Source organism: Gavia stellata, chromosome 16 (genome assembly GCF_030936135.1).
Source record: "Gavia stellata isolate bGavSte3 chromosome 16, bGavSte3.hap2, whole genome shotgun sequence".
Lineage (NCBI taxonomy): Eukaryota > Metazoa > Chordata > Aves > Gaviiformes > Gaviidae > Gavia > Gavia stellata.
In genome coordinates, this window is record NC_082609.1 from 19651663 (window position 1) to 19667457 (window position 15795).

The 15795-nt window shown below is 41.1% G+C and overlaps 1 protein-coding gene across 1 annotated transcript in view; it reads left to right on the top strand.

The window, feature by feature from the left end:
* Positions 1–15795, top strand: part of CTNNA1 (catenin alpha 1) — a 121371-nt gene that overhangs the window by 18728 nt on the left and 86848 nt on the right. The window contains exons 3-7 of the mRNA XM_059825178.1: positions 1911–2106; positions 8784–8950; positions 9755–9874; positions 11898–12164; positions 15080–15283. Of these exons, the coding sequence (XP_059681161.1) occupies positions 1911–2106; positions 8784–8950; positions 9755–9874; positions 11898–12164; positions 15080–15283 (954 nt within the window). The remainder of the gene's footprint in view (positions 1–1910; positions 2107–8783; positions 8951–9754; positions 9875–11897; positions 12165–15079; positions 15284–15795) is intronic.

Sequence of the window (15795 nt, forward strand, 5' to 3'; positions counted from 1 at the left end):
AACAGCAAAAGTCCCTTGCAACGAAGCCATTAGTGCTTGCCAGAAGCAGGGTCTCATAAGTTTTCTCTGAGATTGATTACCTGTGTTCAGAGTTCCCTTTGGAAGGAGGTTCAGGTAAGTTGTGAAATGCGTGGTGGGGGATGTTTATAACCCATCCAGAACTGCCTTGAGTCGCAAATAATGTACTGACCCCTCCTAACAGAGTTCCACCCGAGAAGTATGCTTTTATGGCATTTGTTACTGTTTCAGCAGGTCTTTTACAAGATATGTATGCTTTCTTTTAATTTCTGCCTACGCTTTATGCTGGATTTGTGAATAAAAGCTTTTTTCTGCATGGGTTATATTGCCCAGTGAAATGCACTGAAGAATATAGGAAAGCTAGAGTAAATCTTGTAAACGTAGGCGATGCATATTGTGCATTTTGAAGATTCTTGGAAGAGACTTTCTAGGAGGTCTGAAAGAGAAGGTGTGCACCGGAGACAGTTAACTCATCTTCTCTAGCATTGTTTTCCTGAAATATGAAACTTTTAAAATCGCAGTAGAGACTGGACACAGCTCCTGCTAAGCACGAACTGCAACACTCAAGCTCTGTTTCGAGTATTAACATCCCTTTAATCACCAGGCTGCTGTCTGTACCTGCCATTTGTTTCCTCCAGACATGCAGATGGGCAGTTGGATGATCTCCTATATAGCTTTTTAGCCCAGTTACTGGTGGAGTCTTTCCTTAAGAGAAATTGTCCTAATTTGGCAAACCTAACTGAGCAAACTTGTTTATAGGACCTTTTTGTCCAAGTTCAGTGTCTGTAACTTAATCCTCAAGTAGCACAATAGGCTGTGCTGGCAATCCCAAATTTTGTGAATGATGTGACTGGCAGAATACAGAGAGGAAAGTAGAGTAAGTTGCCTTGTTGCAACTTGTTCTTTATTTGTAGTACATTATGAACTGAGACTACCCATACAAATGCTCCCCATTAACCGACAGCAGTATTCCCAGCTGATGGCTTTCCTTCTCTGAATCGACCTACTGAGAAGATGGATTCAGCTCTAAGGACCTTTATGTCAGCAGTCCTTGGGCTTTCCAGAGTAGTAATATTTCTAGTGTTGTAATTTAATGTCCCTCTGAAGTAGTTTTGTATGCATTTTCCTAGACTTATCAAAAGGGAGAAGGGGACAGCCCCCCCCCCAACGGAAAAGTGTGTGTGTATTTTGTGGCATCTGTATTTGATTGAAGGGGATGGATCCTGATCTAGCGGAGTACCTGGTGGTCACCTGGCCACTGGTGACCAGCTCCAAGCAGGGTTTCAGTCTAAAACATAAAACTTGGAAATATTTGTTGATTGCAGGAGGATTGTGAGAGTTCAGTTTTGGTTGTTTTAGGGAAATAATGAGCTCTAGGAAGTCCTTTGCTCTGCATTTAGTCCATTGGTTGTAGTACTGTTTTGGACTGAAAAGATACTGTGTTGCTAGATTTCTGTAGATAATGGATTCAACCTTGTTTGGGGTCTTTTATTCCTGGAGAACTATCCCAAACTAATTATCTCCTACTTGGTTTCTTTTTATGTGGTGCCAAACAGCTCTGGCCTGTTACTGAGGTTGCAGTTTGTCAAAAATACAAATAGATCTCAATTCTTAAAATCAAATGTTCAGGTTTGCTGCTGATAAGAAAAATCTCTAAGCAGTTTAGCTGAATTTATAATGCTCATCTAAGGAATCAAGAAGCACGGTAATGTTTAAAGAGACATGAAAAACATGAAAAACACTTGTTTATGAGTTTAACCTTTGGCGCTGGCAATAGTGCCGGTATTAGTGATATGCTGTCTAGAAAAAATACATGTGGCCTTGCTGTCAGATTGATAAACTTCTCATTTGTTTCATGTTCCCCCCCCCCCCACCCCCATCTATGCCTTTAGGTAACAACACTGGTTAACACTAGCAACAAGGGCCCCTCTAATAAAAAGCGGGGGCGTTCTAAAAAGGCCCATGTTTTGGCTGCTTCGGTTGAACAAGCAACAGAGAATTTCCTGGAGAAAGGAGACAAAATTGCGAAAGAGAGCCAGTTCCTTAAAGAGGAGTTGGTAGCGGCTGTGGAAGATGTCCGTAAGCAAGGTAAGAGCTATGTATCTGATAGCCTGTAAAACTATGTTTTTTCAGAGTAAGTAGAACTGTTCCCGTTTCCCTTTTGCTGTTATTTCTAATGACTGCTCCTCTCCACTTCCATAGAGTCTCAGCTTGTCTTGCTGGCTTCCTTGAGGAATACCATGAACCGGGCAGACCTGGAAATTGGATGTCCCAAGTAGAGTTTGAGAAGAGAGTCAGAATGGCTGATTCTTAGAAAAGCATTTAAAACTTAGTTTAGGCTAAAAAGTAAACTCCCCTCCTTCCTCCCCCCCATAAATGTTATGGAACTAAATCTCAAATGTATCAATAACTTCTTCAATATTTGAATATATACAAAACAGCATTGTAGGAGGAAGAGCTGAGTGTTGACTTGACAAAGCGGGGTGTCTTGAATATGCAAAATGTAAACAGCAACAGACAGAATGCGAGGACCTTGATTAAATATTCCAGGCTTCCTCCCCCACATCTAGTGTTGGTTTTCATCATTTTCTTTTTTACTTTCTTGGAGAAGACCTGCAAGAAAAGCCTATGGAGCTGGCTTACTCTAAAATATGCACTGGTAAATACTGTTGCTCATAAATCATTTATCGTTCTTCCAGTCATGAGCCTTTTCTATGCTTCAATGAAACCCAGTCAACTGGTATTAATGGTGGCGGCGGCGGCTGCTGCTGCTGCAAAAAAAAGGAAAACTCATTAGCATTAATTACTTGTTTGTAGCTGAAGTTGCACAGCGATGAAATATTAGTTGAAAATGGTTCTAAGTTCTGGATGAGCCTGGTTGACAGACCAAAGAAAGATCAACATAAGAAGGCTGCAATATAAGGGGCTAATTGAGTTGGCTTAATTTAACAACAATAAGCAACAACAAAAGAGACACCTTTGTCCTGACGCCTTTAATTCTTAGTGCTTGTTTGATTGCTGCTCTGAATTGAGAGTCAGAGCTCATCTGTGAGTACCTGCAAATGACCCTTAGTGATACGAGGGAGCGAGGGAGCTGTACTCAGTCCTCAGGATTGAGAAGTTCCATTAGCTGAATTTGTAGTTGCAGTGAGAAGCTGGTAGGAAGGAGAGACTGATATAAAAACCTTCAGGATGACCCTTTCACTTGTTTCTTGGCCCCTGCTTGATTTTGAGACTACACATAGACTTGATGCCAAAACCTCCCTGCTCTGTTGATCTTTGACAGAGGAGGTGGAGTTCATAGCTGAGAGGTGCTGGACTGAAATAACTTCCCACCTTAATGTTGTTTCACTTCTTCCTCCCTTTTTACTGTTTGCAGCTTGCGTGAAATCTGCTGCACAGACAGGATAGCTCTATCTGTTTTCCGAAGCTGGGTGGATGATGGTTAGACTTGAGCGATTTGCCTGAATGCGACTGGTGCCCACCGCCATTTGGGGGGATGCGGTTGCAGCAAGGCTGTGCTACTGGGGCAGCACGACCAGGGATAAAAGCCTGTGCCCCGTCATGGTGCCGGTGTTCGGTTAGGTTTAGCAGAGCAGCTCTTTATAAGGAAATTTAAAAAACAGACAAACCTTTGAGGAAATTGGAAGTAAATGGTGAAAAATGAGATGCAACAGAGGGAAGGCTTATTGCTGCCAATGCCCAGGGGAGGATTGCAGTTCTCAGTAGTGCTAATAACAGCAAGGAGATGGAAACTCTCAATGTACGTGTTTATATACAGTCCGTGCACTTCAGAAGTGTTTCCAGTATTGTGGTAGACCAGTTGAATTCAGGAACTGGAGAAATGAGGGAAGTGTAATACAAAGACTCTGCGTGCGCTTAGCAAAACTTCCAGGTGTCAGTGCCTTTATCTGCCTGTTGCAGTGGGGGGCAAAAGTGGAGAAGAGAATTTGGGTGTCTTGATCAGTGGTAGGGTGATCATGAACTGGCAGCATCTGTGTGTCTGACGGCAGCAGTGGGATTATAGATGTATAGCACAATTTATCTTCAGCGGAAGACAGGAAAATAGAATTAATAATGCCTCTGTTTAGAGTAGGGAGCGGTTTAGTTACCATAATAAAAAAAGATGAATGAATGTAGACAGAGGTTATGAAGATGATTAGGACAATAGATAACTTGTCTCATCAGAGAAAATTAAAATTTTTTTTAGCCTAGCAAGAAGATGATTGAGAGGGTACATGATTTTAGTGAGCACGCTTGTTCATTAAATCCCATTTGTTGGGGGTAAAAAACAAAGAAGTGAAAAGAGCTATTTAGAATGAATGATAGTATGGCTACATACTAAATCAATATAAGTGGATCTTCAAAGTCTTCCTGATTTTTACAATGGAAGAATAAATTACAACTTGCTTTAAATATTAAAAAAGTTCATGAAATATCCTAAAGTAAGATTTCTGGCCCTTTAAAGCTTTGGACTTTTGACTTCTTTTAAAGTAGTGGAACTTTTTAAAATAAAATTTTGAACAGAATAGTTCACTGTAAGCTCTTTGCAGGGTTTTACCTTTTTATGAAGCATTGAGGACTGATAGTACGTTGAAATTGTCAGCTCTTTTGGTGCTGTTGGGAGGTGTTTTGGAACCAAACCAGTTTCTGACCCAGGTGCTTGGCACAGAGACAGGTTGCAAACTCCGAGGTCAAAAAGGAAATTTCTTTCGGGTCAGGCTGACCAGGCTATTCCTGTTTTCCTGGAGTACTGATGACCGCAGTTCACTGCCTCTATATATCTGTATGTTAGTGTGAGGATCCATGGTATTAGCTATGCTCTTACTCTTTGTGTTTCTTACTATGGTAATTTTACATGAAAGACCAAAAATTAAAGCTTAAAATTAAAAAGCTTAAGCCTGTGCATAGGGTTTGAGGTAAGAGAATGGATGAATGCTCTTGTGAATCCTGTGGACTGTGATCGTGTTTCATGGTTGTAAACGCAGGGGAGTGAACCTGCTGATTCAGTGTGGTGTCTTTCCACCCTGTGTTTTCTGAGTGAAGCTTTCTCCAAAACTGAACAGTGAGGCAAATTATGAAAGGTTAAAATGTTTTTTTTCAACTGTGCTTCTTCACACGAGATAGACAGCTTAAGGATTTCCAAGGAACAGAAGGAGGCCAGTTGCGGAGTAACTGGAAGTTAAACACTGAATTCTTCTTGGAAAACTCAACTTTAAAATTCTGTGGTGGCCAGTTAGCTTAATTTCTTGGAAGGGTGCAAAGAGTTCTTGGTTGTTTTCCTGCAAGAAAAATGTTTTAGGAGTGTACCACTTGTATTAAAAGTAATTCTCCAGCCAAGGACTTGAGATCTTTGAAAAGCCATAACCTAAAGGAGCTCTGAGACAGCTCTTCGCAAACTGTAGGAAGAGTGTTGTAGGCAGTATATGGATTTAATTGAAGACAGGGCTAAGGAATTAACAGAAGCTTTTGTTGCCATAAGTATCAACTTCTATGTTGATAGGGCAAAAAGAGATACAGGGTCTTGTCCTTTATAGTAGAAAGCAAGGGCAGCCAGTTGTGACACTCATGGTGGACATTGAAGGTGGCATTAGTGGTAAGATGGGACTTCAGTATCCAGAATAGTAGAGTCTTGAAACTCTGATTTCGTGCTTGTCTTCATTTGGTGGGGAATAGGCAACTTCTAGGGAACTGTGATAGTGTGTCATGAGCAGGTAGAGGTATGGCCCGACGGCAATCTATGTATTTCTAATACTGCCAGCAAAGCAGCCTGGAGACGGGCTTTGAACTTGAAGGTGCTGAAGGGCACAAGGTGATGTGTGGGTGTGAGTTTCTAGCTTGGAGAAAAAAAAAGCATCAGTGCCTATGTGTGTCCTAGGTATTCCTTGCCTTGCCTGTCTTCTCTGCCGCTTTCCCGTCCCCATCAGTGTTCGTGTAAAGAAAGCCCTCTCTGTCCTGGTCATCGTGTACCGCACTGCTGAGGAGGATTAATAGTGCTGTCTGAAAGTGCTGTCAGACCCTGTGGGCATGGTGGGAATGAGACTAGAAAATGGTAATTTTCTTTTGATGGACTAAAATCTTACTATTTCTGAAATGGGCTTTGTTCCATTAGATTTAATTGAATTCTTAGTGCTTTATTGACAAGATCATAGTATGGCTACCATTGCCTCTTCTTTTCTCAACCCTATTTTATTATCTTTCCCTTGTAATATCTAGTGAAAATCTAAGGTTATATTGGAAAAACAGATTATTCATAAGAATTTGTACCAGCTGTGTAATCTGAGTCTCATAGTCTGACTCTTCTGCTGTGTATGTCTTTTAACTCTTGAAATCCTGCTTTCAAACTTGCTCTGTTACCTCTGGCTCAAATTTGAAAATGAGGAGATTATGTTGGATCCAATTTGAACTGCTAATGCGCACGCATAATGCAGTACCTGCATGCTTAGGTCAGAGCAGAGTTCCCTCTTACCCTTTGAATCAAGCTAAAATAACTATCCCATGTTGCTTTTTCTTTGTAAAATAAGTCTGAAAGCCAGCTTTCTTGAATTTGCAGAAAAATATATATATGCAACAACTTTAAATATAATCTTCCTTTAATTCTGGGAAGCTGGTTATCTTCTGACACCCTGACAAGCTGTCTGAAACTCACTAAATCTTTTAAAGCCTCTTGTTAAAATAAAAAGGAATAGCATTTTATTTCAGGACTGGCTTGTAAGGTTGCAATTTAAGAGAGGGGTAGAGGATAACGTTGGTTTTTAACCTTGTTAGCAATTTTTGAGGTTCAGATGAAGTGAGCGGCCACCTCTCTAAGTTGTTTAAATAGGAAATAAAACAACATGCCTCTCTTTTGGCATATGGAAATGTGGGAATTTTACATATAAGTAAACAAGGGAGGAAATATTTGTAGTGAATTTTGTTTCTGGCGTATATCCTTAAATCCTGAGATTGTTAATAGATTTCATACTTGCAGTGGTGACATGAATTTCACTATTATTAGCCTCTTCCAAAAGGAATAAAGAAAGGGTCTTGTCAGCTATGTAGGGGTTTTATAATCTCATGGCTGGTTGCAGCTTTTCAGCATTGGAGATGCATTGTCTTTCACCCATCTGGTAATCTGAGGGTCTTAACACTTGTTAAAGTAATGAGTTGTGTTCCTCAAAAAGTGGGGTAAGGGATAGCTTTAGGTTGATATTTATAGCTGGTCTGTACTTGGACAGAAGCTTTTTTTCATATGTCACAGTACTGAAGTAGCATAATTTTTATCTTCAAATGTTGTATGGCACTCTTCGTCGTATTATTTAAGATGATGGAAGGGTGTTAGATAGGAGGGAGCATTTGAGCAAAATTGAGTAGCTTGATGTAGTTGCTTGGACAGGCTGGCAGCTGTGTTTGGGCTGTATTTAGCTATGAAGGTGTAGAGTGCTTGGGTTCTAGAAACTCCTCCAGGGCAAGATATTAATTGCTTAATGGTAAGTAGGTGGATGGTTAACCCCAGACGCTCCAGTTGTAGGTCTTTTTGAGTAGTTAAAATAGTATTTTAAAAAAAAAAGTTGTTAAAATTGAAACACTTCCCATACTGGGGCTACGCTGCACTGATTGCCTAGCTGTGGGAGCAGGCAAGCCGTCGGCAGGGTGATGCCTCTGCATCATCTTGCGATTTTGGTGCAAATCTCACCTGGCCCCATTTGGTAGTGGGCTCGAGAGTTACTGTCACCTTTCACTTGTGAAGCACTGTTTGAGGTTCTCTTCTTACCTGAGACGTGCTATTTTTGTTTTGGTATTTGGCCATATGGACACTTTCATACAGGTTTGGGAAGCCTCTGACACATCAGTCAGTTATGACGCAGTTCGCCTGCTTTCTGGTCATCTCCAGCTGCCTGCAAATCTTTGGTCTTGAGTACCTACTGTTTTCTAAACGAAATCCTAGCTGTTCACCAAATGTTTCTGAAATACAAAGAGATCTAAGAATAATAATGTGGATTCCAAAACTTGCTGCTGTGTAGGAACTGTGGTAGTGGGAGCAAAATGCTACCCCAGAAAGTGGGGGGAGAAATCCAAAATTTACTCCTCTGACTATACGCAGACTTTACTTTTATGCTTTCCGAATGCCTTCTGGAGGAATTTCTCTAGCTGTGTAAAGTGGTCTTTGCTTTTCATAGTTAACCAATTGCATTGTTACCATCTGAAACCCAAATCCTTTCCTCCTGCACCAGATGCAGACCCACAGGCTATGAAACGTTGAAGCGTTTTACTGAGTGGTGCCTTGCTTTGAATGCAAACCAGGGCATATCCAGCCAGCTCATCGCTCCGAGTTGTTTACAGTCCCATGAGCTGTGGCGTTTCCTTGTGTGTTTACAGTACTTTCTGCTGCTTTCTGCTTAACTCCTACATGCGCACAAATCAAAGCTTTTGCTTAAGCTTTGAAAGCATTGTAGTTTGTGAAATAATTGCAGTCCTGAATGTAATAGCGAAGGCATGCTGAATTTGCCTCTCCAGAGGATTCTGGCGTGTTAAAACACCTGTGCAACTGGAAATAAGGACCAAAGTGTTATTTCCCAGCCCTTCCTCCCCGCACAAGCCACTTTACCCTGATACCATGTAGTAACCGTACTTAGAGGTAGCTACATGCAGTCTTAATTACTCGCTGTATTTAAGCAAACGCGTTTTGTTTTCAAGACTCTAAATTGGCTTGCCCAGGAATCCTTACAGCCCCTTAAGAAATGCTGTGTGATGTTCAAGTCAGACCATCTTCTCCCCGTGTGCAGGTGATTTGATGAAGAGCGCTTCGGGGGAGTTTGCAGATGACCCCTGCTCCTCTGTGAAACGAGGGAACATGGTCCGAGCGGCGCGTGCCCTCCTCTCTGCCGTTACCCGACTGCTGATTTTGGCTGACATGGCAGATGTCTACAAGTTGCTTGTTCAACTTAAAGTAGTAAGTGTAGTTCTTTGCTGTGATTCACTTTGCGGTGCCTGGCACACCAGGCGCGCTCTGTCAAGGGACTTTATTTCGCGCGTGTGCGCCGACCCCGGTGTGTGCACCCTGGTGTGTGCACTGTCAGCGGCTCGCTTCTGCAGCAGGGAGGTTTTTAGAGTTTTTCCTCTGAGCAAAATGGGTGCAGTGGATGTTTGTCACTTGTTTTTACGCTCAGTGTCAGTAGCTTATTGACACTGTGTTGCACTTTAATCTGAGCTTCTAGTGTTGAAACTAAATGCACTATGGTCTGCAACTGCAGGTGATAACCAGCTTTTTCCATCTTAAAGAAGTAATTTGGCTTTCTTATAACTGGTACTCCCTTGTAGCTACTAGGAATGAGTAGCTTCAGTAGACTAAATAAAATGAATGTGGAATATTTGAGGAAGCCTTTTCTTCCCACAAGCAAGAGGGTGGGTGGTTTGTACAGAATTTGAAACGAGATGAGATTTGATACTGGGCCCGTTTTTGCGGCAGGGCTTTGAGGACTTTCCTCGTGCCCTTCAGCCAGTGCTGCAGCTCTGCCAGGGCCCTGGGCTCCTTCATGCTCTTTCAAATGTATTTGGCTGTCTCCGGTAGCTGGTGACTATGAAGTATTAGTTAAACCTTGAGTACCATTAGCCTTTGAAGTATCTCTCTCCAAAAAATAAAAGGGGGCAGAGGAAGATTGCTTTCTCTGTCTGCTATGAAGTACATTCTGAATTACTTCCTGAACTGTGGACTGTATTACTTTGGAAAAATAATGTGAATATATATTCTTTTTAGGTGGAAGAAGGTATCTTGAAACTAAGAAATGCTGGCACAGAGCAGGATTTGGGTATCCAGTACAAAGCTCTCAAACCAGAAGTGGACAAGCTTAACATAATGGCAGCCAAAAGACAACAGGTATAGTGATGGCAGCTCTTTCTTCTGTATATTATTTCTTCTTTTTTTTTTTTCCAAAATAAGTAAATAAGGCAGCCTTGCTGCTGTTGGACAGTACCCATTGCTGCTAATACTTTCTTTTTACTTTTTTTAACTTATTTTTATTGCTAACTCCTTTTGTGTTGCAATCCACCGTGTTTAGGAGATTTGAGCTTGCCTGGTAAGCAGAAAGTCTGCTCAGCTGTAGTGTACTCCTTCTGATGAATTCGTTCTAGTAGCATTTGTTTATGTTAACGCTTTAGTACCTTAATGAAATGCTGCTTCCCAAGACTTGCACTTCCCATTTTGAGGCAGCGCGGGTGTGGTTAAGGAAAGAGAATTGAAATGTGACTGGGTTCCTGGTGCACTCACCACTAGACCACGCTGCCTTTGTGGTTCGCACAGGCAGACTGAACGTTTCCATTTAAACAGGGAGCAAAAGTCATGGCTGGGCACAGAATTACAAATCTTTCCAAGAAAGTCAGCGGCGATGCTGGTTAGGCTTGCACTGAAATGCCCATTTGAGAAGGGGCTTAAAGTCCTGTTTGTTATGTGTATGTTCTGTGTTTAGATAGCTTGTGCTTAACCTTAAATTGTGTGTAAAATTTGTTTTGTTCAATAGCACTGTTATGACTCATTCTTGTGTAGGTAAGTTTTCAAAAGAACTCAGAGGTGCGGGCAGTCCCATTTATCAGAAATAGCGTAATTCTTGTAGAGCATTTTTTGTTTGTTCTGCTATGTACAAACCAAAACTGCTTATGCACCTCTGACACTGCCTGGTTCTTTTGCAGATTCATCTTTGAAAATAAACTGGATACAGTTTAAAAGCGGTTGCCAGTTGGTTATGTATCTAAAATCTGATTGCAGTAAATGGGAGTAGGGTTGTGATGGCAATGCAATAAATGTTTTTAAACTGCTTGGTGATGGATTGTCCCACACTATGGGAAGTGGTTGTACTAAATCTATAAATCTGTAAGCCTGCTTGGAGTGCCCTCCCTGCTTAGTCTGCATCCTAGAGGTCACATATTACCCATTAATTTTGAAGAGTCTGTCAGATTTTTTCCTTTTTGCGGTAAAGCAGCCCACTTCTTCATTTTCATCACCTCTTGGTAAGATTTAAGAGGTAACTTCAAAACATTCATAGTGCTGATAACTGTGTTCATTCTTCCTTTTATAAACTTACTGCTCGTGCTGGACTCAGAAGCTTTATCTATTCATAGTGCTTCTATTCCAAAATAGAAGGTGATGGGCTTTAGAGAATTGCAGCAGTGAGTGTTTGGAAAAGACCTATGGACTCACTCGCTAATCTTAAATTAGCAGTAATTATAGTCATTGGATTAATTTCGTCTCATGAACAAGAAGTTGAATGAGATGGTACATTTGTTCTTCTAAAATTAAGTACCCGAGTCTCTTGAGGAGAGTAAACTCCATCTTCTAGGTGTGATTAAAGAAAGCATTCTGGTTGTGAGTCTTGGAGTTTAAATTAAAGAAGATCTTGCTTCTGATGTGCAACTACAAGACAAGATTGCAGGGGAAGCCTCTTGTTCGTTTGATCGTTAAAAACTAGGTTGGTTCTTAAATTATCTAAAAATGTAAGGTATCCTGTTTTGAGGATTTAGGTTTCTTTGTGATTCCGTAGATGTAATGCAAACTGGAAGGAGTGGGGAGAAAAATGTGTGCTCACAACTTCTGTGTCCACCTGATTTACAGGTGTTACCAGCTTTCAAAATGCTGGTCCTTCTACTGTGGCGAGGAACAAAATTCCAACCTCAGATTTTTGAATTGTGGAGTTGTGACTTGCCCTACAGTACTTCTTTTCTTTTTCTTTATGAAGCTGTTGTGTTGAGCCCTTAAGAATAGGGATACTCAATCAGAAGATAAGTTAGATTTGAGCATACTAGGCAAAGAACCTGCCTTTTTTTTTTTGAAGATGCAGGGAGACAGTGTATGAATGTTAAATGTGGGGAGTGTTCTCAAATGCTTTTTTCTTTAATTTTCCTAACAGGAATTGAAAGATGTGGGTCACCGTGATCAAATGGCAGCAGCCAGAGGAATTCTGCAGAAGAACGTTCCCATTCTTTATACAGCATCCCAGGCCTGCCTGCAGCACCCTGATGTAGCTGCGTACAAAGCTAACAGGGACTTGATCTACAAACAGCTTCAGCAGGCCGTCACGGGCATCTCAAACGCAGCTCAGGCAACTGCATCAGATGATGCTGCCCAGCAGCAGGGTGGAGGTGGAGAGCTGGCTTACGCTCTGAACAACTTTGATGTAAGTTTTGAACCCTTTGTATAAAAAAAAAAAAGTGATAACTCCAACTCTTGTGTTTGTTCACCTGATTTACTAGCAACAGCTTGCTTTTGTTTATATTGCCTTAATTTTCTACTGAAATACAGCAAGTCCCAGGTGAAGCAGGCTTTTATTTTTTAAAAAGTCTTTTTCCAAACTAGGATTGATGGAACATAGAAAGTTATGTATGCAGTTCTTAGTCATTGAAGACTGTCAAGCTAAACTAGCTCTGAAATAGCACTTAGCCTGCTGCTACATTAGATGTAAGCCCTTGGTTTATTTGAAATTGATTATTTCATAATATATTTATGTAATGCATTCTTGTAGGTGACAGAAATGACTTATTAAAAGTGAACGATGTATTTGGAATTGCCCAAACTACCTATTGAGAGGAACATGAAGTGGGAAGTTTAATATGATCTTTGGTTGGGAAAGAAGTCATTTCACACTGATGTGTTGTACTGATGTGTCGTATTCTTTATCTTGCATTCAGTAAGTTACTGAGGATAGACATGCATTTTTACTGAGAACACTTTCCTTTTGAAGCCAGTATTCTGTGTCTACCACTGATTTAGCCTCTGAATTTTAAACACCGTGGCACTAACTTACCTCTAAAACTTTAATATTGCAAAGCCATCGCTCAAAAGGTGTTTAACACTTTTTTTTTTCTGCCAGATATTGTTCACCTTCTCCTTTTTGCTCTTACTACTCTTGTTCCTCCCCTACATTACTTTCTCTGCCATGTTTCTTTAAGCAGGATAAAGTACTGTTTTAGTTCTCCCTGTGCCCGCTGTGAAGCCTTTTGATGTAATCTCTTGGGTAACAAGAGGATGTCGTGATTGTCTTGATCTTTGTGACTATGATTTCAGTTTTAAGTCTGCTTTTCTTAAATTCTATCAGCTGTCTGTTCAGCTATGTAAGTCTTAAGAACGTGTCTCAGGCTAGCACCCAAGGGATCGTAGGTTTGAGCAGGTACCTGTGGGAGGGAAAGGCAGGTCCTGTAACAGCACACAATATTAAGGACGGACTTAGGTACGTAGAATTGAGGAAGCAATTCAGTTCAAGTTCATGGATTGGCTAATCTAGTTCAATCCATTTAATGTGATTTCTGATAGATGGCCATATTTTACTATATGAACTCTCTAATGTACGGCCGGAGACTTTTTTTGAGTGTTGTGGTTCACATGGAGCTTTTGAGCTTTTAGCTCTGCTTTGTGAGGCTCTCTAGTAGCAGGGCTTGTTCAGCAGGCCAGCTTCAATGCACGTTGTGTGCGATAGCTTTCTCATCTCATTCCTGCCAAAGGAGACTGACAAAACAAATGTGTTCAGGTTCTTGGCAGATGTTATCCCTGCACTTCATTTCCTGCTAACGTTTGAGTGTTATTGCGTTCTTGTAATAGAGGCTTTGCACACGCGTACCCCCATACTCCAGTGTTTTTACTGTGATAGTAAAATATTAAATGTCTACCAGAAGATAACAAGATAATCATTATTTCTGTTTTTGATGGTGCAGTTCTGGAGTTGTAGCATACTACCATTGTATTATCTGCACAGCTAAAAGTTTCAGGAAAAATGAAGAGCGTGTTGGAGAACACGTGCCATGTTCTAATCCTGTCGCGAAGGCTGCGTGGTTACTCCGTAGGGAGACGAAATGTGCTGGCTGACAGGAGTAGTGGTGGTTGTGACGTTGCTGTTGAAGTTAGCTGGCTTACAAACTGATTGTGAAAACTCCCATTCCAAAAAACTTTGGGGCTTCTTTTATAAAGAATTAGCAAGAGCCTCCCCTCCTGCCCCCATAGTGCGAAGAATCAGAGTCATTCAAGTTGGAAAAGACCTGCAAGATCATCAAGTCCAACCATCACCCCAACCCCACCATGACCACTAAACCATGTCCCGCAGGGCCACGTCCACATGTTCCTTGAACACCTCCAGGGATGGTGACTCCACCACCTCCCTGGGCAGCCTCTTCCAGCGCTTCACCACTCTCTCCGGAAAGACATTTTTTCTCGTAACCAGCCTGAACCTCCCCTGGCGCAACTTCAGGCCATTTCCTCTTGTCCTATCACCCACCCAAATCTAAACAAACCACCAAACCTTGAAGTGGCCAAATGATTTTTTCCTTAATAAATTGCAAACCTGTTTAAATAAACCACCTGAAAGTACTCACAAGGTGATAAACACTATGCTGCTTCTTCCTGGTGGACTTCTGTGGGTGGTGGTATTGACCCCTTGAAAAGTGGATACATCGGTACTGCTGTTATAGCTGTAAGTGTCTCAGTATGAGCTATGCTTAGTAATACTCTGTCAAGGTAAACCTGTGATAGTTTTCTGCCATGAAGAAGTTGATTTCTGTGCTGTTTGAAACTTTCGTGTTGATGTTTCACTTTGAGAATTTTTGAGAATACAGTTGTATTTAACTGCATAACGGCGAAGAGAAGAAAGACTGGATGAACTAGACAGCGGAGCACTATATATAGGGCTAATTTTGGACGTTTGTTTTCCTTGGTTTTTTTGTTCATGATGGGATAATTATTTCTGACAAGTTAACTAGTGACGGCATGTCCGGATTGACATGTAGTTAAGAGGAGTTCTGTACTCGGAACCTTATTTGTGCTGGCACATTTGATTTTTGCCATTCATGTAACGAAGCTTCCTGTGGCCAAGTTTTGTTTAGCTGTCAAAGCAGCACAAGAAATGACTAGCAACGTAATCTGCTGGGGAACCTTTTAGTAATTTTATGAAACTACTCATGAAAATCATCCTCAGTGCCAAAATTGTGCGGTGTTTGCCTTTCATGCCTGATCAGGGGTTTGCTGTAAACATTGCTTGTCTTGATGACTTAACAGCAACTTACTGCTTGGTCTGATTACTAATTTCTAAAACCTTTATTTTACTAGAAACAAATTATTGTGGATCCATCGACCTTCAGTGAAGAACGTTTTAGGCCTTCCCTGGAAGAGCGCCTGGAGAGCATCATTAGCGGAGCAGCCCTGATGGCTGATTCATCCTGCACACGTGATGACCGAAGGGAACGTATAGTTGCCGAGTGTAATGCAGTGCGACAGGCCTTGCAGGATCTACTTTCAGAATACATGGGGAATGTGAGTATTTTCTATTCTGTTTGTCTAGTTTGTGTGGTTTTAAACTCCATGTGGTTATCTAAAATGTGGAATCGAAGCTGTGTGTCTCGAAGCTGGTTTGTTCTGTTCCCGAACAGAATTTGAACAGTAACTAGTAGTCCCGAAAGGTTTGTCAGGAGGCAGGATCAAACATACTTAAATCATCAGTGATATTTATCTTAAAATTGATCTCTAGTCTTTCAAGCAACTATTATCATCACAAAGTGTTAACCCTTTGGCACTGTTGCTATTTTATGACTGTTAATATTGGTTTGTATAGAAATTCAATAGAATTAGTCTGGTTTTCCGCCTCGGTTCGCATAAGGTAACTTGGCTTATGGAGAACGTAGTACTACTTCACTTCTGTTGAAGCTTGGAAAGTTTAACTGTGTCATCTTTTTAGCTAAAGGCATAGATTCTCAGAATCAAGTTAATTACGGTTGTTACTCAGTTTGAGTAGAGGTGATGTATGAAGTTAAATGTTTAGTAAGAAA